The 27,416-nt window shown below is 42.7% G+C and overlaps 1 protein-coding gene across 3 annotated transcripts; it reads right to left on the bottom strand.

Moving 5' to 3' along the window:
- Nucleotides 1-333: 333 nt before the first annotated feature.
- On the bottom strand, nt 334-25,614 carry grb10a (growth factor receptor-bound protein 10a). Of its 3 annotated transcripts, XM_044052524.1 has the most exons (14): nt 25,336-25,614; nt 23,891-24,017; nt 11,855-12,011; nt 9,981-10,096; nt 8,393-8,467; nt 8,141-8,278; nt 7,540-7,650; nt 5,872-5,970; nt 5,574-5,651; nt 2,114-2,230; nt 1,613-1,679; nt 1,427-1,514; nt 1,155-1,248; nt 334-833 (listed from the first exon to the last, which is right to left on the bottom strand). In XM_044052524.1, exons 1-14 carry the CDS (start codon nt 25,569-25,571, stop codon nt 687-689), a joined length of 1,650 nt encoding a protein of 549 aa, XP_043908459.1. In that variant the 5' UTR covers nt 25,572-25,614; the 3' UTR covers nt 334-686. The 3 variants fall into 3 exon arrangements, with proteins under 3 accessions (XP_043908459.1, XP_043908460.1, XP_043908461.1); XM_044052525.1 differs by lacking the exons at nt 23,891-24,017; nt 25,336-25,614 and adding an exon at nt 13,267-13,375; XM_044052526.1 differs by lacking the exons at nt 23,891-24,017; nt 25,336-25,614 and adding an exon at nt 12,143-13,021.
- Between the last annotated feature and the right edge of the window lie 1,802 nt (nt 25,615-27,416).

Below are 27,416 nucleotides of genomic sequence, written 5' to 3'. Positions count from 1 at the left end.
TTCGGGGGTTCGGGGGTTGTCGCACCAGCGTTTCTAAGATTGCAATTGGGTAGGACACAGCAGAGATGCTAAGTCAAGCTTGTCTGTGTTCTTAGGCAAGGAGCGAGGATGGAGGTGAGAGAGTGGGGGGGTCAGCTTATCCAGACTGGACTGCACAGGTTGAGGAAACTCTTGGATCGGGTTTGATAAGACCCAGAGAGGTTCCTGTCCATCCCTGATGATTGATGAGGAAGTCAGAGGGTGGCGCTTCCTACCCACCTCGGCAGTGAGGGGGGCAAGGGTGGGGTAGGCACCACAGCTTATCAGGCCTGGAGGGGGTGGGGGTGGGGGGCATTGAGGGTGGAAGGTTCAAAGGAAGGATCCATCTGAGAGGTCTTGAGTTTTCACACTGAATGGTCTCGTTCAAAGGTTAAAGTTCGAGTCTCTGGTCCAAGCTGTTCCCAATCAAACATCCAAACAGCCACAAGGTGGAGAAAAGCTAAGCACACTGGGGCATCAGACCTGAACTGGCGGCTCCTGTTGAGATGTTCCCAAAAAACTTGACTCAACTTTTTCTCTTTCTCCTCGACCTCATTTGTGTTGGTGAGGGAAGGTTGGGAGGGGAGGGGGCTGACAGTGTCTCAGGGAGGAAGGTGTGCAAAAAAGGTGGAGGTGTGTGTAGGGCGGTGGGGGGTGGGGCTGGAGTGTCACAAGGCCACGTTGGTGCAGGGATGTTTGAGCTTGCAGGGCAGCACTCCTCTGTTGAGCTGGTAGAACTCCACCAGGTGGATCAGATCGGTGAACTTGGTGGTGCCGTCGTCAAGGCTGAAGAACACCTGACCGTCCTCCTCGTACTTCACACAGAGAGGAGGACAGAGGACAGTTAGCCGACATGTGACAATAAGAAGACGTCTATGACTGTGGCCGAAGAATGGCAGACATGCAAATAGTAAGATGTAAGTTCATGGGTCGTCTATTCAAATCTGGCTTATTTTTTCCATTTTGTTCAAAGGTATGTATTCTGTATGGTATTAAAACATATTAACATATTAAAAAAGTATTTCTGGCCAAATTAGGGCAGTGCTCTGCCGTTCCCTTACACCTTATTATTACTGTGGATTTTTGACCAGTGAACATGAAACATTTCCTGCGGCACTAAAGCCCGTGGGACTGACCGGTAGGATCTGGAAGTGCTTGATCTTCTGGTGGTGGCACAAGGTGAGCACGAATGCTTTGGGATTACTCTGACTGTCCCGCAACAGGAACAACCTGGCACACAGATCATGAGTGGGGAAATGTTTCAGTTGTGACAATGAGAGCACGAAAAACTACGCATGAGCTTTTTGTGATTGTAAGCAAATCTAATTTTAATCAAGACAAGCCAAAAAAACAACTTTTTATGTCTCTATTTTTCAACTTTTTTATCTTTTCTAGGTTTTAAACTTACCCGTCCACTTGGCCTTGTTGTATGATCATTTTGTGGGCTTCGTCTCTCATGATGCGACCATGAAACCATACCTGTGTCCTGTGGATCACTGGAGGACAGACAAACAGGTACTGCTTGATGTTTTCTCAGCATATATTTATAACAATTTTACATCGGTTTGAGAAAGTCTGTGTGGTGAGTGTGTACCTGTGCTCAGGGAGGAAGGATGCAGGGGGCTGGGGCTGCCCAGGACATTCATACGCTGACTCCGTTTCTATGAGAAAGAATTGATCAACATTTGCTACGAAATATCGTCTCTCATCAGAGAAGAATTCTCTGCTTAAGAACAATGCTCCCCTTTGAATCAAGACAAAACAACCAAGGTAAAAGCACACACATACTGTAATATGAGGGAAGCAGCTGTGTTCTGGCTCTACGAGCTGTGATCTCAGCTACAGATAAGTGCAGCTGCTGCTCATATTCATTTCAAAGAAGAGCGCTGCTGCAGGGGGAACGATAAGTGCGCTCAAAATGGAAGATAGCTCTTTATAGAAAAAAAGTTTATGTTGTTATTACCGTAAACAAAACTGATAAAAAATAATGTCATACTGATATATTTGGAGCTAAACATCCTTCGTGTGTGCAATTTGAACTTGTGCTTTTCTGTCCATCCATTAGGCCATGCTTCATCCATCCTCTCCTCCTTACCCTCCAGGTCTGTCCCTCCTCCAGTGCGGCGCTCTGGGCCTCCACGGGGTTGTCGATGACACGGCCGGTCCGTCCAGAGAAGTCCATGGCAACTAAGGAGTTCTCAGATACACTTCGCTGTAAGGAGACGTGGCAGGGTGGAAGGGTGGAAGGATGGAAGGGTGGTGGGGGGGGGTGGTAGTGGAGTAGGTGGGTGGAGAGGAAGGGGGGTAGACAAGTGTCAGAGGTCAAACAAGCCAGACACACTCACTGGGGCATGACAAATCCTGTCTGCACAAAGACCCACTTTAGTCAATCCACAAAAGGCCATTTGGAGGAAAAGTACAAGCCTCTCCTGGCTTTCTGTCTTTGCTGCTCAAATTATTGAAGATTTATTTGCCCACAAATTACTCCATCAGTTCCCTCCATCATCTGAGAATGTCGTTTTTTAATCCCACAATATATGAGGTGTGTTTTATGTAGATTTTGCAAATGATGTATTATTAGAAGTCATGAACAGCAGTGAGCAAATTTATTGTAAACACAAGAAAAAAGACAAATAATCTCACTTCATAATATAATCTAACAAAATTATAATTTTTATGAATGATCAAACAATGAATCAAAAACAAAGTCAGATAATCTAATAGCGAAATAATCATTGTATGATGATGTAGCATGATATTGTATGGAGGAACACAGTTTTGTTACCATGGCAACTTCAACAAAACTAGCCAGTGTATGAAAAAAGTACAAAATGTGTGTGGATTCCAAAGATCTGTCACTTATTTTCAATTCACAATCTTTCTGAAAGAGGTTATGAGACTGTAAGCAACACCTCCTGGTGTGTGGTGATTAGTGTGCAAATTCAGATACAGTATACGGCGTTCTGTTTGGTGTGTGTGTGTGAGAGCGTTACGTAAACGTTCACTTTTTAAAATAACTCATGTTATGTGTCAGATGTACTTTTTGTCATAGATCACTTGTTGTTTTAAATCACTGAGCAGCTTGACCCAAATCTGAACCATAAGCCCTAAACTAAAGAACCCGTCAATGATTAGTTCAATATAAATTAATTTCAGCTTTTAACAGCAAGAGGACCCGGGGGTCGCGATCCGGTCGGAACAAGGGCCTTTCTGCAGTGGAGTGTGCGTGAGTTCTCCGGTGTCCTCCCAAAAACATGCAGATTTGGGGATTAGGCAAAACTCTAAATTACCGTTGCGTGTCTGTAAGGATGTAAAGTTATCCCGGGTGTGGGCAGTGGTGCATGCCCAAAAGGCAGTACTTTTGGCAAGCAAGCGTTAAAAAGGCCTGGCCAAACCTATACCAATGATGAGTCGGTACAAAGATGATTATGTGAGGTAAACTCGCGAACAAGGACACAAAGAGGAAATGCGGCAGACCAAAGAAGACCTTGGCAAGAAGGCGCAAGGAACAATATGAAGTTAACGAATCTTAAGATTGGGGGTTTAGGCAAATGGCAAACTCTCTAAATTGCTGTTCGGAGTGTGGGAGGATGTATATCTGTCCCAGGGGATGCCCCAGTCGTAAGATGGTGCACGCCACTCGACCTCTGCCGCGGTACTTTTGATTGCTGTTAGCCAGGCAAGCAAGCGTTTAAAAAAGCCTGGCCAAACCTACACCAATGATGAGCTACTACAAAGAAGATTATGAAGGGTAATGTTGCAAGCAAGATAAAGGTAGGGACGAAGTTCCGGGTGTCACGTGACTCGGTTTCTATGAGCCGCCATGTTGGTAGCCTCAGACGCGTCAAAAATGAATCGTGCCAGTGCTGGATTGCACCTGTCAGAGTTCACTGGAGATCGACCATATATCGCTAAACTTGACAGACACCTTCAACTTCCCGATTAACGTTCCTTCTTCTTAGCCCAGGGGGTCACTGAAAGTTTAAAAGTGGCCGAAACAAATGGACGATATCCGGCTTTGTGTCGAACGTTCAACTCGGGAGTCTACCGGCGAAAGACCTGCGTTGTCGTCGCTGGACGGGTAAGTGTCGCGTTAGCATAACATTAGCATTAGCCACGGGCAGTCAAACAGTCGCCGTGTCAACGCTGTTGCGCAGACTTGGGTGTCAGTTAGACTGATTATCCATTATTTACCGAGATAACGACAACATAATTTGCTTGTGTTTGTTTCCATCTTAATGTTCGCTGTGAGCGCATTTCATAGCAGCAGCGTTTCACCTGCCGCTGTCTTTGTGGATCTGTGGGGACCCGGTAAAATGTTCTCCCGTTAGCCTGTTAGCCTGTATCTCTGACTGTTTTGGCATCCCGGGGTCCAATAACTCTCTACAATCCTCACGTTAACGATGAAAACAGCCGGTGACAAGCCGTTTGAACATTTAATCACCAAGTTTGACGATCTGGAATTACCGCTACAGATATGTGTGACGTCATTTTTACTAGTCGGGATTTCATCGTGACTAGTATGAAGATATCTGTAACGTCATTCCTACTAGTTATACTCTGGTTACAAATATCTGAAATTCAGTTTTTACTAGTTAGTAAAGCTACTTTTGCCATTCATGTGTATGGGAGTTGTCATTATAGATATCTATGATTCAGATGTGAATATCTGTAACTGAATTGTAGGACAATGTAGATATCTTAAAAATGAGGATAATTAAAGATATATTGAATTATGACTAGTCATAATGATGTAGATATCCTGAAATTGGACTCAGGAATATCTACAATTCATTTAAATCACACTGTTTGTTTTTGACTAGAAGAATGATGTTGCAGATATTAGTGGTGAACATACTGTCTAGCGATGAAATGTTAAAAGGGTTTACATGAATAGTACGTATGCGATGAACGACGTTGTTTAACTGTGTGACGTCATCGTCCAGAGCTCTAGCGTTTTTGCATCGAAATATCAACAAAATGACAACACTAATGACACATATTTTGTTTAGCAGTCTACTCGTATGAGCCAGAACATCTTTAACTCCACTGAGTTTAATTATGGTCACCTTTACCCATCTCTGCTATTATTTCAACCCTCTGTTAACCGTCAGAATAAGGAAGGGATTATTCGCTACAACTAGTTAGCCAGTGTGTTGTCTTGTGTGTATTTGCACTAATAAATCAATACTACTCATTGCTGCATAGTCTGCCAAAAAAGCTCTCCCTGTTAAGTACAGACGCACAGGGGAACCAAACATGACAACCATTCCCAAGATTCCACTCTTTTTCCCGACATCATCAACCGAGGTCTTTTTTTTATTGTTTTCGACAGACCACTTGCTGCATAAATCACACACTGAGTGTTACACATACGTGATCACAGCCGTGTCTCTGCTCTTAAGAAAAAACGAGGCACACCGTGGCCACAAAGTGAACTGGTTTCCACTTCACCATCAGCTAATTAATGGATCAATCTGGACTGGTGTCAGTTGAGAGGGGGCATTAGGGCTGTGGGGTTGTAAGAGAGTGATGTCAGCGTGCAGAACCCTTACCACAGGCGCAGAGAAAGGCAGGAGTTTAGACTTCCTCTGCTGGGGGATGCTGTAGCTCTGATACAGTACTATCCCATACTGTGGAGGCAGCAGAGAAAAAGACGGCATCAAGTCACAAATCATGATTCCAAGTGCTGACAAGTTATTTAATGCTGACCCCTCAGGACAAGGGAATTAATTAAGTAACGCGTAAGTAGGATGCCAGTTGGCAGCGTTTGTCTGTGAGCTGTAGAGTGCTACACCTCACTGTTTTGGATGTAACTACAGTAACGTGGCATAAAAGTAAAGAGTGATGTACTTTGAGCAGTCTGAAGGCCGTCATCCAGCAGGTCCTGCTCTGTTCGTCCTCGGCACACAGCATCTTCAGCTCCTTGCAGTCGCACCTCCCTTTGCTGGGCTGTCAAACAGCAGACACAGTGGGACGTATCGTTAATGAGACACACATCGTGAACATGTAGCTCCCTTTGCAAGGTTTTTGACATTTAAGTTCTTGACAGGGCGTGACTAAAGAGCCCCAGTGCGACTGCTGTTCTGTAACACACGGATTTGCACGTCAGATGGGGAGCAAAGCCATTTTGTGTCGATTCATGGTAGAAATGCTTCAATTAAACAAGCAGCAAATACACCTGTAAACATGTATTTACAGTTACTGTTAGAGCGGGACATTGTTATGTCACCATGTTTACTAAAAGAATAAGAAATAACAAAAGTAAAACTCTCTACCCTTCCATGTGCACACATGGAAAGCCTGAGGAAGGGACAGCACACTTCTCAAGCATACCTCATGTGCTTACATGGAACATGAGACAAGAGGAACTCCAGCTAAAGAGCCCAAAGAACAGAGCAGGCATCAGTGAAAACACATGACATTGATTTAGATCAGAGACAGCGTAGAAAAGGAGGTGCTGTGGTGGAGCTGGGCTGTGAGCAGGCAGGCTAACAAAGCCTGAGTAAAACAAGCTTCTTAAATGTGAATATCTTTGATTTGTTTGCTCCAAATGACAAAGAAATCATTAAAACTGAATACGTTTGGTTTGAGGACAAAACAACATGGATCAAATATACTAATTAGTTGCAGCCCAATAGATGTCATTTTCAGGTTTTGAGAAAAAACAGATGCCAATTTTCAGCGTTTTCTGTCATTTTATGACTAAATTGATTAATCAAGAACATTGACAATGAACACTTGAGTATTTAATCAAAGACATGTGGATATTATTCTTGAATTCAAAATTTCATTAATAAAACTGCTGCTTTAATATGATTACACCCAGACTACAAATCACCTGTACACTCAAGTTTGATTGCAATTAAGTTGGTGATACACAAACCTGTCAACATTCTCCACTAACAACAGGTGAGCTCACAGTAACTGAAAGACATAATTAACCGATCTGACATCGTTTCATATTCTACGCAAGCTGGAAATTATTCTCCTGGGCTAGAAAAGAGTTCAGACTTTCTCTTTCTCCTTCACCAGTAAGAAGGACATTAGACACACTGTTCCTTAAAAGCAACCCCTACCAATAAATGAATTCATGTCACCATAGCAACAATCCAGCCACCCCCAGCAGCACAGTAAAATCCTGTACCCAATCCAGCATGGCCACTGTGTGTGTGTGTGTCAAAGTGTGTGTGTGTGTGTGTGTGTGTGTGTGTGTGTGTGTGTGTGTGTGTGTGTGTGTGCGGTGTTGTGCCATCCCAGCTTATCCCACTGGGCTTATCCCAGATCAGCAGGTGACCCACCACAGACACTCTGTGCTGACTGTGTGTTTGAACCCCAGTGGGCAATTTGAACCCTTGTGACCTCTGACACACACACACACACACACACACACGTGTGACACAGTATTTCAGAGGTGAGTCAAGAGCATGTTACAAGTGGGTTTACTAAACGTCAAACAACTGCCCAGCTTCCACCTTTTTGATAATACGTTGTACGGTGCAGTAGTGTTGTGAGTGTTACCTTGATGCAGAACTGGTAGTCTGTGGGGGCATTGTGAAGTTTTCTGCCTGTGATGATGGTGAAGATATTGCTGTCTTCCAGATCTGAGAGCAGCTGCAGGTGTCGTGGCTCCTGTTTGGTCATCGAGAGGGAGGAGAGGGTTCAGCAATAATCCAAATATATTCTAATTTAATTTAGCAAAACATTAAAATGAAGGTTTGATTTCAATCTTAGATGACACAGATGACAGGAACACCCGGAGCAATGATCAATCACCTTTTAATGGCACTTTTCCATTAGATGGTTCTAGCACGACTCGGCTCGACTCTGATACCTGGTTCCAAGCGAGCAGAGCTAGCTACTTAAAATGTGCCGTCACTGGAAGAGTAATGAGCGCAGCATCCGACACAAGAGTCAAACTGAACAATGCCGAACTGTAGATGAGTTAAAAAGACTTAAAAGTCCTGAAAAAATGGGTTAATCTCCAAAATTAAGCAAAGGGAAATGTCTAAAATCTCAATATTTAACAGAGGAGTCTGTTGTATTTAAGCCGGCGATTATTGCTTAAACTGTATAATGGAAAAGTATGTTTTACAGAATCAACACAGCAGTAAGTTCTTACCTTGGATGTTCCTTTTGTAGAATAGTAAAGCCCAGAGCGTCGCAGGAACATGTAGAGTTTCTTCCACGACTTGCGTCCAGGCTCTTTCATGTATAGATAACCCTGGATCTCTGGGCAGCTGCTGGAGTTCAGAAAGTTCTGGGGGACATGCACAACGGCATCTACAGTAAACACGACAGCTGGCAGGTCTCGGGCAGTATCACAGTATCAGACCAGTACTGACGGCAAGAGTTGTATCGGCTCATCCCTCACCTGTAAGAGCTGCGACTGTGGGATTGAGCCATCGGACTCCTGACACCAAGCCACCATCTGCTCTGGGAAAAAATTCTGGATGGAAAAACACACAAAGAGATCGACAGTCAATGAGAGGAGAGAGAGAGAGAGAGAGAGAGAGGGGGGTAGTGTTTCTTTATGCAGAGTATGTGTGTGTATATACTTTTATTTGTAACCTCTAGCTGACACAAACACTGACACCAAAACCTGGTTCTAATGAGGCACAACCTCAATTCTGAAGGGACTGGTAATATTTAAGGCTAAGATTTTAATCGTGGTTAATGTTAAGGATAACGCGTCAGTGAGGTTGTCCAAATCAATGGAAGTCAATGTGAGTCCTTAAAGGGATAGCTGCTACTCGACCTGCGTGTGTGTGTGTGTGTGATGAGCACAAGGACTTGAGAGCAAAGTGGTGGGGGAGAGAGATAGAGGGGCACTCTAGCCTGGGAGTAGATGCAGTATGATCTCACCCACTGATGTAATCCCCTTTAGCCAGCAGTGCTACTCTTAGTGTGATTGACAGGCCACGGCCAGCACTCTGGTGTTTTACTGTGCTCATTACCACAGAGCTGAGGTCACCTGCTGGCTCTGTCACACACCTAAATCACCATGGCAATAATGTCACCGTATACCCGGGCCAGCACATAACAGCAGAGCCCCACACGCCGACAACGGGAGTCCACATCAGCGAAAAGATGCCACGCGAGTTGGCTCCCTGTGAGTCGGGAGGCAGGTTTTGTGTCCCACAAAAATGACAAACAGCCTTTTTTGCATTTTGTGTTTCAGCTCAAAAATAGAACGAGCTGCCACGGCGTCTCCGTCACCAGATGGAAGACAGAAGTGGGCAAAGAGTTTGACGACAGGCGGTCCAAACATACAGAGAGACGACACAAAGGGAGCGTTGTGTACAAAGTTAGACTCATGGGGGGGGGACAATGCGTGAACTATGAACACAGTTCATGTGGAATTGAGCTGTCTGCTGCATAACTACTGCATGGAGCTTGATGTAGCCGTAGTGTGCATGGGTAACATTCAGTGTCTGGCTGTATCTTAGTTCTTCATACATCTACACTTTGAATTGTGAAATCTGGGATGTCCATGTTGGTCTGTCAGTCACTTTGGTCCATATTTAAACACAGCGGACATTTATTTATGTCCCTCAGAGGCTGAAACCTAACGTTGTACTATGTCCGTGATTGACTAGGGTGACATTTGTGGTTTAGCGATAATGTCTTGACAGTAGAGTTCATGTCTCCTTCTGGGATGATCAGGATTCGTCAGTGTCAACGTCGGGTCAAAATGTACTATTAAAAGTATTTTTGGCACAAATGCTGATCTTGTCTGGACCAGTAGTCCTCAGTGAGACCAAAAACCTGGTCCAGAAGAGACAGAACCTTGTTTCTGAGGAACTGGTGTTAAGTTTAGAGCTATTGTGGTATTTGAATTGTGGTTAGATTAGGCATTAACTGGGTATGTCCTCCAGAAAAATATCTGTGCCAACCCGAGAGTGTGTGTGCTAAAGTGAGGCTGCCACAGAAAGGTCTTTGCTTTGATGCGAGAGACTCACCAGGGGGTTCCTGAAGAATTCATATTTGGCATAGTTCTTCCTGAAGAGGAATTTACTGTCGCTGCTCATGGAGGCTTGAACCTGAACCACCAGCTCGTGGTCCTCCAGATACCTTTCTGTACGAGGAAGCATAAAAGAACAGGTTTAAATTGTGTTTATACTACAGTATGAAGTATAGTTTTATCTTTAATGGTTTTAGGGATGCTGAATGATCCATGGAATTAAATACATGCATGCTTCTACCTTCATTTTTTTCTTCTATTTTAATACCAAATATTATTATTTATATTTATATATGTATATATATATATATATATATATATATATATATATATATATATATATATATATATATATATATATATGTGTATATATTAATACTCTTGTCACCACAGGACCTTGTTTACTGTGAACTGTTTCATGTGCAAAAATGATAAACTCTCAGGAATAAATCACTTTAAACTGATTTGCATGTTTTCAGAAATCTGCATACTTCATAGTCTTATTGCAGAGTCACCCTAAGCAGTGCACAGCTTATACATGCAGCATCTTAAAGTACTATTGTCACTGTCTCAGTTTACCCATGTCTTTATTTACCACTGCATCACAGGTTATATACCATGACACAGCAAGAAAAATCGCCTGTTACTAGGAGACAAAGGAGTTACAGGTTGAATGAGGAGGGGCTATGACAAGGAGAAGCTCAAGGAGGGAGGGAGGGAGGGAGGGAGGAGGTGAAGGTGAAGATGTGACGGCGGGGTGGATGTGTATGGTGGGGAGGGTGGCATTGCAGGAAGATGATGTCATGTATTAGGGCTGATTGCCGAGAGCAGGGAAAGCCTTTGCGAGAGCCACACAGACAAACACATAACCACACATTAAGAGCTCATACAGACCTCTAACATGCTCACTGAGCACCACAGAGGCACTATTACTTTGTGTGACTGTGTGTATGTGCATGTGTGTCACTCTTTCTTGAAAATGAGGGCACAATAATCTCAGTGAGGCCGATTAGAAATTGATTATGACAGGACTTTTCAGTTCTGCAGACACACACACACTTTTTTTTGTAAACAGAAAAAGTAGTGGAAATGTCTGACTCTCTCTTTCTCTCTCTCTCTCTCACTGGCAGAGTGTGTGTGTGTGTTCATGCTGTCTGCATACACACACACACATTTCCTGTGGAGGGTTAAGAAAAGATTCATTGGCTAAGAAGGCTAGGGGCTCGACCGACGGAGACCCATGATTGGTTCCTTGCAGCTCTGGTATGACGCTTTAGTCCAGAACTCTCCAAAATCCCCTCTGTCCCTCCCGCTGTCTCTTTTTCCCTCCCTCCCTCCGTCCCTTCCACTCCTCACCTCACATTCCATCTCTCAATGCACTTTTTTCCAGAAACACAGATCAAGCAGCAAAACACAAAGTGATCCTTTGACTCTAAAAATACAACTCAGCTGTAGGAAAGCCTCGGGGAGGATGAAGACAGACACGGGGACATAAAACTTCATTAGGGCGACACTGCAAAAGTATAAAGAAGTAAAAGCATAACACTTTTTCTTTTCTCCTTGAGAGGTATAGAAGCACTGGTGGCATGCTCAAATTAACATAGGGTACACACAAGGGACTAACCCCATCCATGAAGAGATTCACAAGAATATTGCACTTCTTCTGTACAAGTCAGAAATAAAACACCTGCGGGGAAAAGGCAATGCGGTAGAAACGAGTGAACCCACCTCACTAATATAATCACCTTTCATAAAATCCCCTTTTGCTTCAGAATTTCAAAAAATAAGACCAAAATGATAATGGAAATATAATAGTTATATGACTTTGCCACATCCCGATGCACATTCACACACGGACACACATCGCATTACCTAGGCCGAGAATGGGGTGGTGCTCCACCAGCGTCCAGGCGTTGTCGTCCACACAGTGGCTCTTGTAGACCAGGAGCTGACACACGTCTCGGGCCGTCATATCTGCTGGGATCTCCACCACTTTGCCAGCCCCATCCTCGCTCCACACCTTCACTATCTGAAAACACACATGGACAGTAATGATGGATGAATGTGTGCGTAAGAGAGGCAATGCTTTAACCCGCAACATGTCCTGAGTAGCTTTGGAAAAAAGTGAAAGAATGCAGCAGATCGAAAGGTTGCGTTTACCTCCATATTTTTTGTGATATTCTGTCAATCCGAAAGTACAAGGCCTTAAAAATGTCGTCCAGGAAAAGGTTGGCTGGCCTGCTGCACTCTCAGCTCTTCCCTTTTGTCCACAGCTCAACCAAACTCACTCACAAGCACATCCACGGATGTGCATGTAAACCTAACTGCGCACGACCCACAATGACACGTTTTCTGTCACATGTAAGTCTGTCCACACATGCGACAAAAGTAGAAAACCACATATTCACACTGTGAAATAACATGGTGGATTCACACATGTCGCGTTTTGTCCCTAAACCGAACGCGGGTGCACTTCAAAGCCAGGAAAACTTGCACTGTTTTTTCGCCTGAGCCACATTTAAAACGGGCATAAATTTGCAGCAGAGATAACCATGGAGTAGCTGCTTCACACCGCTGCATGAGCTGATTCACAAACACCATGGTGACCTCACTTTCACACACGGCGTGACACAAAAACACACTTATAAATACACAAAAAACAACCGCACAAAGTCTCCACTGACCACAAAGACGACTCCGATTCCATCCCGTATATAGGAAGAAACTGTGTGCGCGTGTTTGTTTGCATGTGTATTCTCACACAGCCATGTACTTAACATCTTCTGTCCACAGCAGGGATGCTGCTGCCTGGCTCTTTACACAAATCCTCAGGGGGAAAAACTGCTGAAAAATAATACAAGACACAAAGCTGGTGCCGGGGCGATGCCCGGGGAAGAGTGGGCATGGAAAAAATCATATCGGGAAGTGGAAACACACAAAACCCAGAAAAAGCAACAACAACAGTGGCCTAGACGTGACACGAAACACCAGGAGCAGCAGCAATGGCAACGCAGCGAGTCTGAATGCAACCAGAAACAACGTCACTTCACTCTCTACCCCTGCAAAGACTCCCTCTCTCTTCCCACACGCCCCGAAAAAAAAAAGTAAATCCATGACGCATGAGCTTTGTTTGAGAAAAGTTTTTATAAACATCAAGGGGAAAATGCAAATGTCCTCCTTGCTGCAAACTACCAACGACACACACACACCAGACACGCGCGCACACGTGTATACACATACATTCAGAAAAGACACACACACACACACACACACAAGTCTCTTACCTCCACTGCCTGAAAAAGGCAACAGTCTGGAGAGCAGGATGGCATTTTCACACTGAGACGCTCTCCAGTGACACAGTGAGACACAAGGAGAAGGGAGGGAGGGAGGGAGGGAGAGAGAGAGAGGGGATGGGAGGAATGGAGGAAAAGGGAGGGAAGGAAGTCAGAAAGAGGTAGAGCGACACAGAGAGATGAGGAGAGAGAGAGGGAGGGACAGATGGGCAAGGAGAATGCAAGAGGTAAGAGGGAAGACGGGGGAGGAGGGAGGAAGTGACAGAGGAAGGACTGGGGGAGTGAAGGAGAGACGGAATGAAAGAGAAGACAGACAGCCTGCCTCTTCTTCCTTTGCCGGGCAGCATAAAGGTTGAGCTGCGAAGGAGTGGTGAGCCGCTGTCTCCACTCCTCCTCCCCCCACCTCCCCACCTCCGCTCCTCACACTGGATTAACCCGGTGTGGGATTTTTAAAGGGTGAGCTGCTACCTGTCACGTACTCGGTACTCTTATCTCCAAGGCCAGGTTCAAATCCCCTCATCCCGCCCTCCCGAAAAAAAAAAAAAACCCTGACAACTTCTTTTATTGATGACGTCACATGAAAAAGTTTCTGCCCTGAAACAACTTCCCCCGACACATGAATAGAAAACACACAAGCCCCCTTTTTTCTTACGACTTTTTCTTTGGCGCCGCCGTGTGATGGTTTCAATTTCAATTTCTACCCCTTCCTCTCATCCTCTCATCCTCTTCCTCTTCTCGCTCTCTTCATCTGTATGTGAAATATCGTGAGAGAGCGTTAGGACCAGAGCAACATGTGTAACACACACACTGACAGCTCTGAGGTTTTGCAAAGAAGGCACTTTTAAAGTCCTCACACAAAGACGGGGGTAACCTGGTGTGATTTGATCTGAAGCCGTGTGGATCACGTGTCGGGTGTTTGAGGGGGTCAAGGGAGGGGTAGAGTCGAGGGGAAAGAGGGAGGGAGGGATGTGGGGGGTGGTTGCTCAGCAAATCTGCCCAGCCTCAGGAGGGGTAGAGAGAAAGAGAGGGAGATAAAGAAAGAGGAGGGAGGGGAGAGGAACAGAGAAAGAGAAAAGAGGGAGAGCTATGGAGGAATGTCAGTAATGCAATACTGAGTCATAATCAGGCTCATGTGTACCGTGCAGGCCAACCCAGCTGGCCCCTAATACAATGTGCATGAGAACTATCACACACACACACACACAACACACAACACACACACACACACACACACACACACACACACACACACACACACACACAGACAGAAGGCTATATGTAAACTCTTGACAATTATGTCCAGCAGTTTTCTCTCTAGAGACCAAAAACCTGGTCCCAATGAGGCAGAACCTAAGAACCTAAACAGTCTAGGCTGCGACGTGAGTTGTGATTGGTTAGGTTGAGGTTAATGTATGGCGTAAGGCTTGTTTACGGCTGTCGAAAGTGTGTTCGTGGTCAATGCATGTTCTGGCGTTCTGTCTGGAGTAAATGTGAACATGTGATGTAGCATGAGCATAAAAAGCTCACGTTGTGCATCATATAGACTAAGTAGGGCAATCGTTCTTTTCTTCTGTCTTCTTTTTAATCTTTACTTTGCAACATTTTTATGTCAAGTGCCACCAGAGGAAAATATCGAGCTCTTGAAGTAACAACAACGTCAAATGTATTCACAATAAGAGAATTTGCTCTCTTGTCATCCCCCTCTTCCTCACATATACTTCCCACACTGTTATAGTGACATTAGATTAAGATGGAGCGAGAGAAAAGGTGAAAAGGTTTGTGCAGCACATAAAACAAATAAAAAAAATACAATAAATTGTCAACACTGACAATTGCACCGTTTGCATCATCTTTTACATAATGACATTTGAATCACAGCACAGAAACACACACACACAAGCACAGTTTGTATGAGGTCACAGGTCAAACGCAATAATCTGCACTAGGGTCAGGCCCAATTGACCAAGAGGTTTATGGGCCCCTAAACCTATCAGGGTATATGCAAACACACACACACACACACACACATACTGACACACACTGATCTGGTTGTTTTAAGCCAGACCAGATTTCTTCTACAATAATACGACCCACAGATTGTAAAAGCAATCTTAATTCATTCAGGCTGGAGGAGGGAGCAGGGAGGAGGGGGAAAGAGTGTGGTTCATGTCATTTTTCAAACATGTCGTTTACAAATACGAATGTAACTGAAGACTTTAACTTTTGTTGTATCTCGGACCTGAAACGTAATGCACACAGAATAACAGAGGGTGCATTTACGTGCATGTTAAAGGTGACATCGAATGCTTGTATCGCACATGTATGTTAGTTATGGAGGTCTACTTACATATATTAACTTGTTTTCATGGTTAAAAACCTCCTAGTCGCTGCAAACGAGCCGATCGAAATATCTCCTCACTGACGCTCTCGTCAGCCGCGCTGTTTCAGGCCAAAATCAAATGAGGTAATGACGCACATACACACACAAACGCAGTGTTAATTGGAGCTTTCGGTCTATGTCGCCTTTAAGTGTCCAATTGTTCGGTTTTCCGAATGTCATGTAAACACGTTAGTCTGACTATTATCGACTGCTACTCTTAGTCAGACTAACATACCTAGATTATATGCTTCACAGTCTGATAACTGCATAAATAGGACTGGAGTCTGAGTTGTCGTTCTGCACATGCACCAAAGTTGCCTCCACGGTCTTTGACCCAGAAGTAGGAGACGACGTATAAACTGCAGCACTGTTGCCAGCATCTTTCTTCGGACAACACAGCAACCAAAAGAGCCATGCTCCGTGTCATTTGTATCGCATATTAATTAACATGTACAGCATGTATGAAACATACAGAACCACAGCACCATCCATCTCACTGTTCACTGTTATGACGTAAAGGTCAACAGGAAACTGATTCAATACACACTTGCTTACATAGAGATACAGCGCCACCTACGGAGGCGGAGTCAGACGTACACAGCCAATAAGTCGATTTTGGCCTTCGCTCGATTAAACTGCGGCTACAGGGCAAAATCAAACATGGAAGATGATGAGCTAGTTCTGCTCAGTTCACTGATCATGTCTGTTGCAGTGTAAACAGGAAGGTGATTCTCTGCCCTGCAGTTGTCTGCTTAGTTTCATAAAGTACTACTAAAGAGGATGGTGGAAAGTGAAAACAACGCTTTCTGTTCTGAGAGCGATGACAAGGTCAAACTGAAAGTGAAAGTGAAAACTGAGCATTTGGTTTACAGTTGATCGTTGAAAGTTATGGCCAATAAGCACAAGGCAAAGGTCTCTGTTTCTGACCATCCAGACTAAACCGAAATGGACCTTGAAGCCTTTTCAAACTGTTTTCAGGGCTGGGAAACACCTGGAAAGTGTGGACGGCAGGTGCATAGGAGCAGAACTAATGTGTTGTAATGTGAATGTAGCTTCAGAAAGACATGGTGGCTTATAAAACTAAAAAGGTCAGGTAGAAAACTGGGTGGTGCTCTTGAATTCTCTTTAGTTTGACCTGTGAGACTAAAGGACATTAGTCACATTGTGGATAACCAAGTTTTCCTAATCACATATTCATATTATTCTTACATTAACCCGGACTTGCAGTTAATATAACACAAGCTGCTACAAATCTTTAAATGATAGCTGGCTGTCTCGCAGAGGCTGCTACGGTAGACAAACACACCCATATCTAATGTCAGCATTTGAATGCTGGTTCTGGTGACTTCCCACCCTGTTCTGTTACAGTATCAGTCGTCTTTCTATTCTGCGAGTGGTCGGGTTTCAAGCCAGACAGAGCTGATTAGCTCTGCAGACAGGCCAAACTCAATTTCACCTCTCTGGAGTGCCACCACAAAGCCTCACTGAGTGGCTCACCTCCCCACCTTCCCACGGCCCAACACTGACGCGACACTGTCTCGCTCGCACGCACGCAAGCAGTCACATGCAGTAATGGAGCATTCCTGGTGGACATCTACCAGTCACTTCTAGGAACCGTTTGACGTGTAAAGATCACTCATGGATTTTTATTAAATCAGGTCATGCGCAGAGCAAAGATCCTGTCCTCACAGAGACAAATTAATTCCTGCTGTATGGTTTGCTCTTGTGCAAGAATATCATGGATCTGGTTCTATTAAGTCCAGAGAAAACAAAGGGAGAGAAAATGCTGATGTCTTAATACAGACAAGTCAATTCTCAGCATTTTCTAACAATTGTGTACGACTCAGCCAAATGGTTCAGCGGTTTTCCTCTAAGAGTATTTTTAACAGCACATTTATTATATAGCGAGAGAAGACGAAGGATTGTAGCTCGACTACGTCACTCAACTTCACTACTTCGTCCCACAATATAAGCACTTGAATTAAGCGTGTCCACCTCCGTGACTCTAGGTGGCGATACGCCCCCTTTCAGCTTGTTATTGGTACACACACAGGCTTGTGCAGCGATTGTTCTTTGGACATTTAGGACAGCCTAAACAAAGGGTTATCCCAGGGTTGTCAAACTCATTTTAGTCCAGGGGCCACATTTGATCTCATGTGGCTCCAGACCAGTAAATCAATAAGCACAATAACCTATAAACAACAAGGACCCCATATTTTTTCCTTTTGTATTACATTTAATAAAAATATCTTTTTTTTAATAAAGTAATAATATTAATATTACAAACAACCTGGATTTTCTTGAGAAAAATGAGTGTAATTTCAAACAATATTATGCCTAACTTTACCATTTACGCGTGTGCATTACGACTTACAGATGTTCACAGTATGATTAGATTCTAATCATACTGTGAAATATTCACAAATCGATCCCCCGGGCCCGATTGGACCCTCTGGTGGGCCAGTTCTGACCTGCAGGCCATATATTTGACACCCCTGGGTTAATGTGTACATATATATATGTGTATATATGTGTATATATATACATATATATGGATATATATATATACATATATATGTATATATATATACTGTATATGTGTATATATATATATGTACATATATACATACATAGGCTGTTGTATAGGCTATATATTCACTGCCGTCTTTACACACAGTTACACAAACACACAGATGTACCTGACCTGACTTCAGTGGTCAGCAGACCATTGCGTGCAGAAGAACATCAGCTGACCACAGATAAGGGGGGAGAGGTTTGTGAGGTGGGAGTCTTAAACTGAAGCATGCTCACAGCTGTAGTGTGAAGTTAGTTTTAAACACACTGCTGTAGTACAGAGTATATGTAAATAAATAGCTATCAAGAATAAAAATCACACTTATTTGAATACCGGCTGAAATATCTTATCAACTTTACATGTTTATCAACGTTGAGAATCCTTGTGTAATTCATATCACACACACACACAGTTTCAACAACAACAACAACAACAACAACAAAGCACACAGTCATTTCTGGCACAGAGGATGAAAAATGTGCGGCTACATTAGCTCCAGGCATTAATTAAGACATCAAAGAATATGAGTCCACAGTCACGTAAAGAAGCACATAGATGCAGCAATGTTAACGTATACTGATTATTTTGTACACTATGTACACTGTCTTGTTGTGACAACATGTTCACATTTTTAAAATTGGCACAGAGAGCCGAGGCTAATGGTAACATCTCGTGTTATCAGCTGTTGCTTTAGAGCACAGTAAATCAGTAGTAGCGGACACACTAGGAAATGGGGCTGAACAATTGATCGAAATTCTATCGAAATCGCAATAAAATGTGTAAATAAAATCATCATTTTAGATTCATTATAGTCTTGATCTATACACATCTAATTCTCCAGACTGTGGACAACATCTTTCTTTCTCACAGAAATATCACACCGTAATCCTTTGAAAGTGAGAATAATGATGTAAAAATGACCACTCCCTCTGTCAATTCCTGTCAAAGGTAATCACAATTAGATATTTATTCAAAATGGTTCAGCCCTACTAGGAAACTAGGCAAGTGGACTAAGTTCAAAGATATTTTCACCTCTCATCCATGAGGCTTCTTCAGTTCTAATCCAGATATTTATCCTCTGTAGAGTGGATATTTGAGAGGCATTAAGATAGGTTTCCAATTCTCATGAACATAGACCGAGTTCAGGGCTGACATTAAATGAATAGTTCAGGTTTTTAAGAATAGTTGTATTGGGTTTCTGTTTTTTTAAAAGTGTGCCACTGTTGCTGAGACCTAACTTGGAACACTCAGGCCACGTCCAGACGGAAACGGCACAAAACGTAAACAATATTTTTCTTTGCCGTTTTCAAAAATATCAAAAAATCTCCATCCACACGGAACCCCCCTTAAACGACGCTAAGTAAGTTGCGCTGTAGACGTGAAGAATACATTTTACACATTACAAATATAATGACAGAAACGGAGACAGAAGAAAATATCCGCGTCCACACAGAACCCCCTGAAACGGCGAACTCGGGGAACCTTTTTGAAAAGACCTTTTCCATTTCGTGCCTTTTCTGTCTGGACGTGGCCTCAGGGTAAATCGGATAAAGAATTGCAAAGCACCAAAGTCACCACAAAATAACACGTATAGGATTTAAATAAATCGGTGGATCGACAACTTCGTGTGTGCAGAAATGTGAAATCTGATTTTTGTGTACACACACACACACACACACGGCTATAATGACAAAGCACACTCATTTGTCCAGAGATAACAGAGAACCCTGCTATCTATTATTAGTAGCTTGATCATGATACCTCCAGGTCAATTTCATCCTATGAAAGCATGAACACAGGCCACAAAGTCATCATGTCACACACACACACACACACACACACACACTCAAAATATAAAGTACACTGTGTCTCCCTTTGAGAAGAAAGTCTTAATAAAGAATGTTCAGATTCCAGCTCCATCGCTGGAGGGAGTGAGATCCTACGATAAAAAAAAACCCATGTCAATGCTCTGCACATGAGAGTCTCGTCTGCATAGTTGCATAAGCCAAGCTAAATCACATACATGTACTCGTAACAATCACTGGTCCTTCTGTCGGCTTTACCTCTTCCGTACGAGGCCTGTGTTTTCTGCCTCCTGTATGAAATGATCTTGGTCTCGGAAAAAAAAACAACTAAGACATGTGAGATTATTACAGAATTGTCAGAATCAAGATACTGTATGTGTCAGAGTAAATTCATCTGGAACACAGTAGAAATGTCTAAAAATTAGTGAAAGAGTGAAAATGACCATTGAATCATAGTTTTCGTTGCCCATTTCATCCGGGATTTAATAATAAGTAACATTTTTAGTAAAAGTAATATCTGAACCTGAGCAGTTTTACAGATGTTTTAATTAGGACAGTACACCACACAGCTGCTGCACTTACTGAACTTAACTTAAACTTAATGCTGTTGAGAGTAGTTTTTTGTGTTTGCATTCTAAAATTAAATAATTAGCAAAAAACCACAAATTACAGCTGATGCCAATGGCAAAACAATGTTCTGGACAAAATTTCAATCTGATCATATAACTAGATGGAAACCATGAGTCGGGACAGTTACACATCATCTAATGTTGTCATCATCTATGGTTTATTTGTTTGCAAGTCTGACCGTGGGCGGGGCCTTAGGACGCTGCCTGCTGATTGGCTCCTGAGTTTTGGAGCAACAGCTCAATGGACAGGAAGTAGTCACAGGCTCGCTGTCCGTCTGGAACTCGTTCCCCCAAGTTTTCCCAGTCATCATCCGACAAAATACTTGTAACGTTAGATACTTACAGTTGTTTTGTCGGAGTTCCAAACGGACAGTGACTCCAACACTCAGTAGCCAATCAGTGGGCAGATTCCTAAGGCCCCACCCACTGACAGAATCGCAAACAAAAAACCGCGGCGCAAAGAACAAGTGAGCGAGCACGGGTCAAACTAAATTTTCAATCATTGCAACAAAAAGTGTATTTTCAAACAAATAAAATAAAAAAAATTCCAACGATTAAACTGATATTTTAAGTGTTGCTTGCTTCGTGAAAAGTGTTTGATAAAAATGGACACAAATCTAATTTCATACACTGTGAACATTCCACAACAGCCCAGCAATCACGTCAGCATCTTTTAAACATTAATGTTACACTAACGAATGACTGTGGAGAGGCTTCCTCGTGTTTCCCGTGTCACACTTATATGTTAAACTCCCAGACACCTCCTCACCGTCTTCGGCCAAGAAGCTCTTTCTCTTTTTGCTGATAATGCTAAACATGATGGGATGTTAAAAAGTGCAAAACCTTTTTTCCATGTGACTTTTGTGTTACTCCTTCCAGCTTTATCACTCTGCGTGCAGGAATACTGTCAGCTTCCTGTTTTTGTACCATGTCGCAAGCTTAAGAAATTTCCTGCTTTCTCCAACCTGGTGACATTGTATGAAAAATACAGTACATGAACCCTTTAACACCTAAGCCTCAAAATGTCCTTTCTGGTTTTCTTCTTTGTGTGCTTATTTTAACCATGAAAGGGCCTGAAAATGTCCTGTGAGTTAAGTGCTTTTGTCCATTTTTGCAGAATAACTGTCAATATCTGGCAGTTATTTACTGCATATTAAAATAATGTATTAACAATTTAAAATGAAGAAAAGTTTTATTTAAAAACACCTCCACTGTAGTTGTACATGTACACCAGTTTTTGTGTATTTAAAGGCATTTTTCCAACTTTTTCCCTTTCTGGTGACAAAGACACTGATTCACCGGCTTCCTGCAACAGCGCAAATTAAATGAGCGTAATAACCACATGTTGGCTTTTACATGCAGCTTCTCAGCTTTCAGAAAGCGTTGACATTTTTCCGATAGTACAACCCGTCGCGTAATTAACGGTAATGCAAGCTTGTCGTCTGCTGTAAGCTTGCCATTAAAGGGTTAACACAGAAGCCCAGCTCAGTTTAAAACAGTTTAAAAAAAAAAAAGCAAGTTATGCACCCCTACTGCAATTAAAATGTCAACAGACAATAATAACATAAAAACATATACTGTCAGTATTTCAGTTGTCTGTTTAGGGGACAAACCAGGACAAATGAAGACACTCTGCGCTCTCACAAAGGTCCTTCTGTGCCTGAACGCTAACTCGCTTTCTGACTCCGGGTCTTGTGAGATGATGATGTCAACGAAACTTCAAAAATAATAACGCTCTGCCTTGTCACGAGGTATATGTGTGAGTGTGAAGATGAACGATGCCAGCTGTGTGTGTGTGTGTGTGTGTGTGTGTGTGTGTGTGTGCTGTATCGATGCAGGTGCGTGTGAATGCGTGTGTGTGTGGATCTAAAATAACTTTTATTGTTTCGGGGTGGGCATCCTGAAAAAACATCTTTGAGGAGGATGGAACATTCCTGTGACCGGAGGCTCTGACGGGGAAGGAAGGGCAAGGCTGGGACACACACACACACACACACAGGGACGCTGAAACGTGTGAACCGGAAATGGGCGCCTGTCTTCCCAGACAAATTCAAAAGGTTTTAAGAGAGATCCGACCCTCAGACGTTCCCAGCCATATATTATGTATTCCCGGCTCTGACACGGAAGTCTGCGCTCTGTCTGAAGCATCCTGGAGACCGCTGCTACTGCTCACCTCCACCCAAGGCAAAAAACATGTGTGTACGCAGGGTCAGGTAACCCGGGCTGAGATGATGTGTAATGGAAGGAAACGGGTCCAGTCAGCTGCTTTTTAAACACGCCCACACTGTGTGTGTGTGTGTGTGTGTGTGTGTGTGTTGTGATAGTGGTCAAGTAAAGGACAACAAAAAGTAACCTCAACCTCGGCTGTACTCACCATTAACAACTTCAAATCCTGACAAATGTTTATTTATACGCTGCAGCATGTGATGATTATCATTATTATCTATTTATTTAAAGCTGCGGTGTGTAACATTTAAATATCAAAAAATGACTCCCTCTCTCCCTGTATGGTGGTGTTTAGGTCTTAGGTGTGTTTAGGTCTTTGGTGTGTTTAGGCCCGGCAACAGTACTGAAGTGATTTGTTTTGCTTTTCATACAGCAAATAAATCATTAAAAGAGTTTTTGGACGTTTGAGAAACACTGATCATCATTTTCTGACATTTTATGGAACAAACGAGTACTCGATTCATCGAGAAAATAATCGACAGCTTAATCGATTATGACAATAAATCGTTAGTTGCAGCCTTTTCAGGCACACGCCGTTTTCCACTCGTTTTGAAACAAACAAACACAAACTAGTGACAAGCAAAGCAGTTGTTTTCGGTGTAACTGAATCATTAGAATCAGTTCATTTGACAATCACTGAACCTAAATACGACTACAACGGGTCGTGATGCGGCTTTCAGCAGTGCTGTCGCTAAATACACCAGACTCCTCTGCCAAATGTTGGAATTTTAAGACATTTCTTTTGCAAAATGTTGCTGATTAACGCATGACGAGCCGAGCTACAACTGTATACAAGTGAATTGTACTGCTCAAAACAACCCACTTGTTCAGCAGTTTGATTGGATGGATAAATGCCTGTTGTCCATCCAAGAATCGTTCTTCTTGGATGGACTTCTTGTTGCTGGAAGTTACGCACTGGAGCTTTAACGAACAGTAAAATAGGTTAGAACTTCACTTAATTGGTTCAGTCAGAAACTAGTGTGTGTAACAATGTACTCACATGGTTGTCAGTGGTCTGTATGGGGCTGAGGACAGGAGAGCCTGCTGGGCTGCAGAGCTCCGGGAAAGGGTTGGGGATGGCTGGCAGTGAGGCTGGACGCAGCTGCTGCTGCTCTTCCTGCAGGCACCTGCAGAGGGAGACAAACTCACTCATGTCACTCTACTAGCTCACCATTGAAAGACTTATGGGAATCATTTGGGGGGGGAGAAACTAATTATTGGTTTTATTTTGTAATTCTTACAATGAACTGCAGTTCATTTACACAGGCTCTACACAATTAAACTGAAGTTAGTCATTGTTGTTTGTAACTGCTTATTCTGACTGAAAATACATTTCTGCATTGTGCAACTTTATTGCAATCTTATTTCCTTACATATAGGGAAATCATTTCTTATTAGCAAAGAAACTGAAGCTGAGCAGAGTGTTGGTGTCAAGTGTTGTTGAAAAGTGTGCCCAAACAACGAAGATCAAAGCTACAGTCATTTGTTTTCTTTTTTTTTTGTTTAAAGTGTCTTACTCTAAATATTTAAAATGTCTAAGTGGATTTAAAACTAAAACTCTGTGGTCCAATGATTCTGATACTAATTGTCAGTAAGTATCAAATCAAATGTGGTGGAATAAAAGGGTTATAAAGGCTTTGTTCTGGTGCCACTATAGATCAGAGGGGTCTTAGTCACCAACACTTTATGCATCCATAGACATACAGTACATTTAAACCAATTAGACTGTGCTGTTCTAACTAAACTAGATACAGCCATACACAGAAAGAAGGTAAACAACAGAAAAATGACATGACAACCAACAGGTGAAAAAAAGATACGCACTGCGCCTCCCCAAGCTGATTTTGAATTGTTAGTGGATGTAATATTCACAATATTAAGTGAATAATGTTCAATTAAATTTTCTTTGTATAGCGCCAAATCATAACATACATTATCTTAAGGCTCTGTACATGGTAAGGTAGAAACCTTTAAAATGTTATAGAGAGCAGAGGAGAGAAACAATATTCACACAATAATTCACACAATAGGCAAACACTAGTGGCATCAGTGGAGAGTAAAAAAAAGTCCCTTTTTAACAGGAACCAATCTCTGATGGAACCAGACTCAAAGATGTGTGGACATCTGCCTAGACAGGTTGGGGTGAAAGGAAACATGGGGGACAGAGGAGAGAAAGGGGGGGAAGAAAGGACAAGAGGGAGGTGAGGTAGAGATAGAAGACAGAGACCAGGAGCAGAAATACAACAGCTGTATCTGCCAGTTTATCTTAGTAAATAATGTGTACTATTAACCATTGAATCAGTTGTCTAATGTAATCATGAAACCATAGTTAAATACATTTATTTACACAGTCATCTTCAACCTTGTGTCAGGACTGTTACCGCATGTATCTTCAAAATAAATCACTGAAATCATCACAAAGAGCAGGTTGTGTGTGTCACATACCTGACAGCCTGGATGTGCATGGGCTGAGAGTGTCGCAGCTTCTCCCTGGAGGGGGAGGACGGGTGCAGGGGCGGGGTGTGACGACGGTGGGCCTGCTGGCCATGTCCTGGATAGGCGGCATGCGCATGGTGGTGGTGTTGTTGTTGGTGGTAGTGTGGAGTGTGCATGTGGCCATTGTTCAGGAGCAGTGCCGTGTCTGCCTGTGTGGAGTACACACTCTCCATGGAGGAGTTCATGTCGTTCACCAGTTGCTCCAGGTCCACATCATCATCTGAGAGCACAGGTGGCGTAGAGGACAGTGTCAGTGAAACGACAGCAAACATCCACTAGGTGTCGCCTTCCGAGGTTACAGTAAACACAAAGCAAACAAATAAAAGGGGCACCTGAAAGATTGTTATTCGTGGTTTGCTTCTGTTGTATTTGGCTTATTGAAAGGATGAAAAATGACCTTTTTGATTATAGATATTTGTTTATTCCAGGCAATGTAATGTTTATACTTCTTTGTTTAAAGCAGGGGCCTCAAACTCAAAATGACCTGGGGGCCAGTGAACTTCTAGTCTGGTCAGGAGGAGGAGGGGGCCGCTTGAGTGAAAAAAAGTCTTAAGACGATATTGATATTGCACACCATTTTGTGTAAGTACATTTAAATGTTGAACTGAATAATGTGATGAATATAACCTAATGTATTATCATTATTATTATCATTATTATTATTATTATTATTGGATTTTCCTTTAATTTTCTCAAGATTTCAACAGTCAAATTGCTTCAAACTTAACATGGGAACTATGATTTCATAATGCACCTTTTCCTTGTGTTGGGATTTTTGTTCTGGCTTGGTTTTTCTTCCACTGAGGTGTCATACACTAACTCACTGCCTGTGCCATTGGTCAGATTATGCACATCCTGTCATTCAGGGGGCTGAGATGCATATTAAGCACTGGAGGTTGAAACCAACACTCACCCACAGACCAAATGACCAACCAGACCAGACCAGACCAGGGTAAAAGGGTCTCTCTTGCAGGACAGCAGTAAATAAGGCACTTGTAAATCATCTTCTTTAACCTGTCTTGTTATAAACTAAACTAAGAGCTGGTTTAGGGTCTAGATTAGGTTTAGTTTTAGGAATAAAAGTAATCAAAGATAAGCTTGCGCACAAGTGTAAAGAAACTTAAAGAAATAAATCTAGCATTTTGTGAAGGGCAAAGCAGGTGCATGATATGGCAGCAGGTGTCCTCACAAATGCAGTATGTCTTTTGTGTGTGTGTGTGTGTGTGTGTGTGTCTGTGCGTGTGTGCGTGCACGCTCGCGCATGTCCAAAGCCCTTTGGTCCTCTGCCTCCCACCCAAACACCACACACAGAATTCTTGACATTCCTGTAGGACGGAGTTTCAGCGCTCTGGAAACGTTCACCAGCCTTTTTATGGCACACAGTGACCAAAGCATCAGGGAAAAGTAGGGCACCAACACACAGACAAACACACACGCACACATAAATACACAATTTGAATTTTTAAAGCCATCATTTTTTTCAATGTTAAAATAAATTTAGTGTCAAAAAATTCAATGTCTCAAGAAATTTATCAAAAAAGTTTTTTACACTGACTTTTTCTTAGTGATGCTGAATTGTTTTACACTGATTTGTTTGCGATATCAATTTTTATGAGACATTTTTTTTACAGTGAAGTTGAATTTTCATTACACTGAATTATTTTTAGAAACACCAAATTTTTTTACACAGATTTTTTTGGGACACCAAATTTTTATACTGATTTTTTGAGACGTTTAATTTTTTGCGTCATTGAATGCTTTTACACTGAATTTGTTTTAACACTGGAAAAAAAAGCAAAGGTAAAACAAATGTGGTGCTTGAAATTTGATGGCACAGATTTACTTCCACAGTACAGACACACACACATGCACCCAAAGGAGCCTAGAACACCATGTACACTTTTGCACCGTGCTGATGGGCATGTGTATGTAATTATATGGAATGAAAATAAAAGCACTGCATTGCACTACACACACAGTAAACATGCACTCTGAGACACCACTGAACCAAAAACAGCAGTGGGCCTGTC

Source organism: Solea senegalensis, linkage group LG20 (assembly GCF_019176455.1).
Source record: "Solea senegalensis isolate Sse05_10M linkage group LG20, IFAPA_SoseM_1, whole genome shotgun sequence".
Taxonomy (NCBI): Eukaryota; Metazoa; Chordata; class Actinopteri; order Pleuronectiformes; family Soleidae; genus Solea; species Solea senegalensis.
This window is presented reverse-complemented; position numbering and strand designations above follow the sequence as displayed.

What these genes read in the sequence shown, in the direction of transcription:
- grb10a (XM_044052524.1), bottom strand. Translation starts at nt 25,571, where the DNA reads ATGAACTCCTCCATGGAGAGTGTGTACTCCACACAGGCAGACACGGCA. An exon ending in CTACAAAAGGAACATCCAAG is followed by an intron (nt 7,651 to 8,140) that starts GTAAGAACTTAC and finishes ATGACCAAACAG; the next exon opens with GAGCCACGACACCTGCAGCT. An exon ending in CAACAAGGCCAAGTGGACGG is followed by an intron (nt 1,249 to 1,426) that starts GTAAGTTTAAAA and finishes TCTGTGTGCCAG; the next exon opens with GTTGTTCCTGTTGCGGGACA.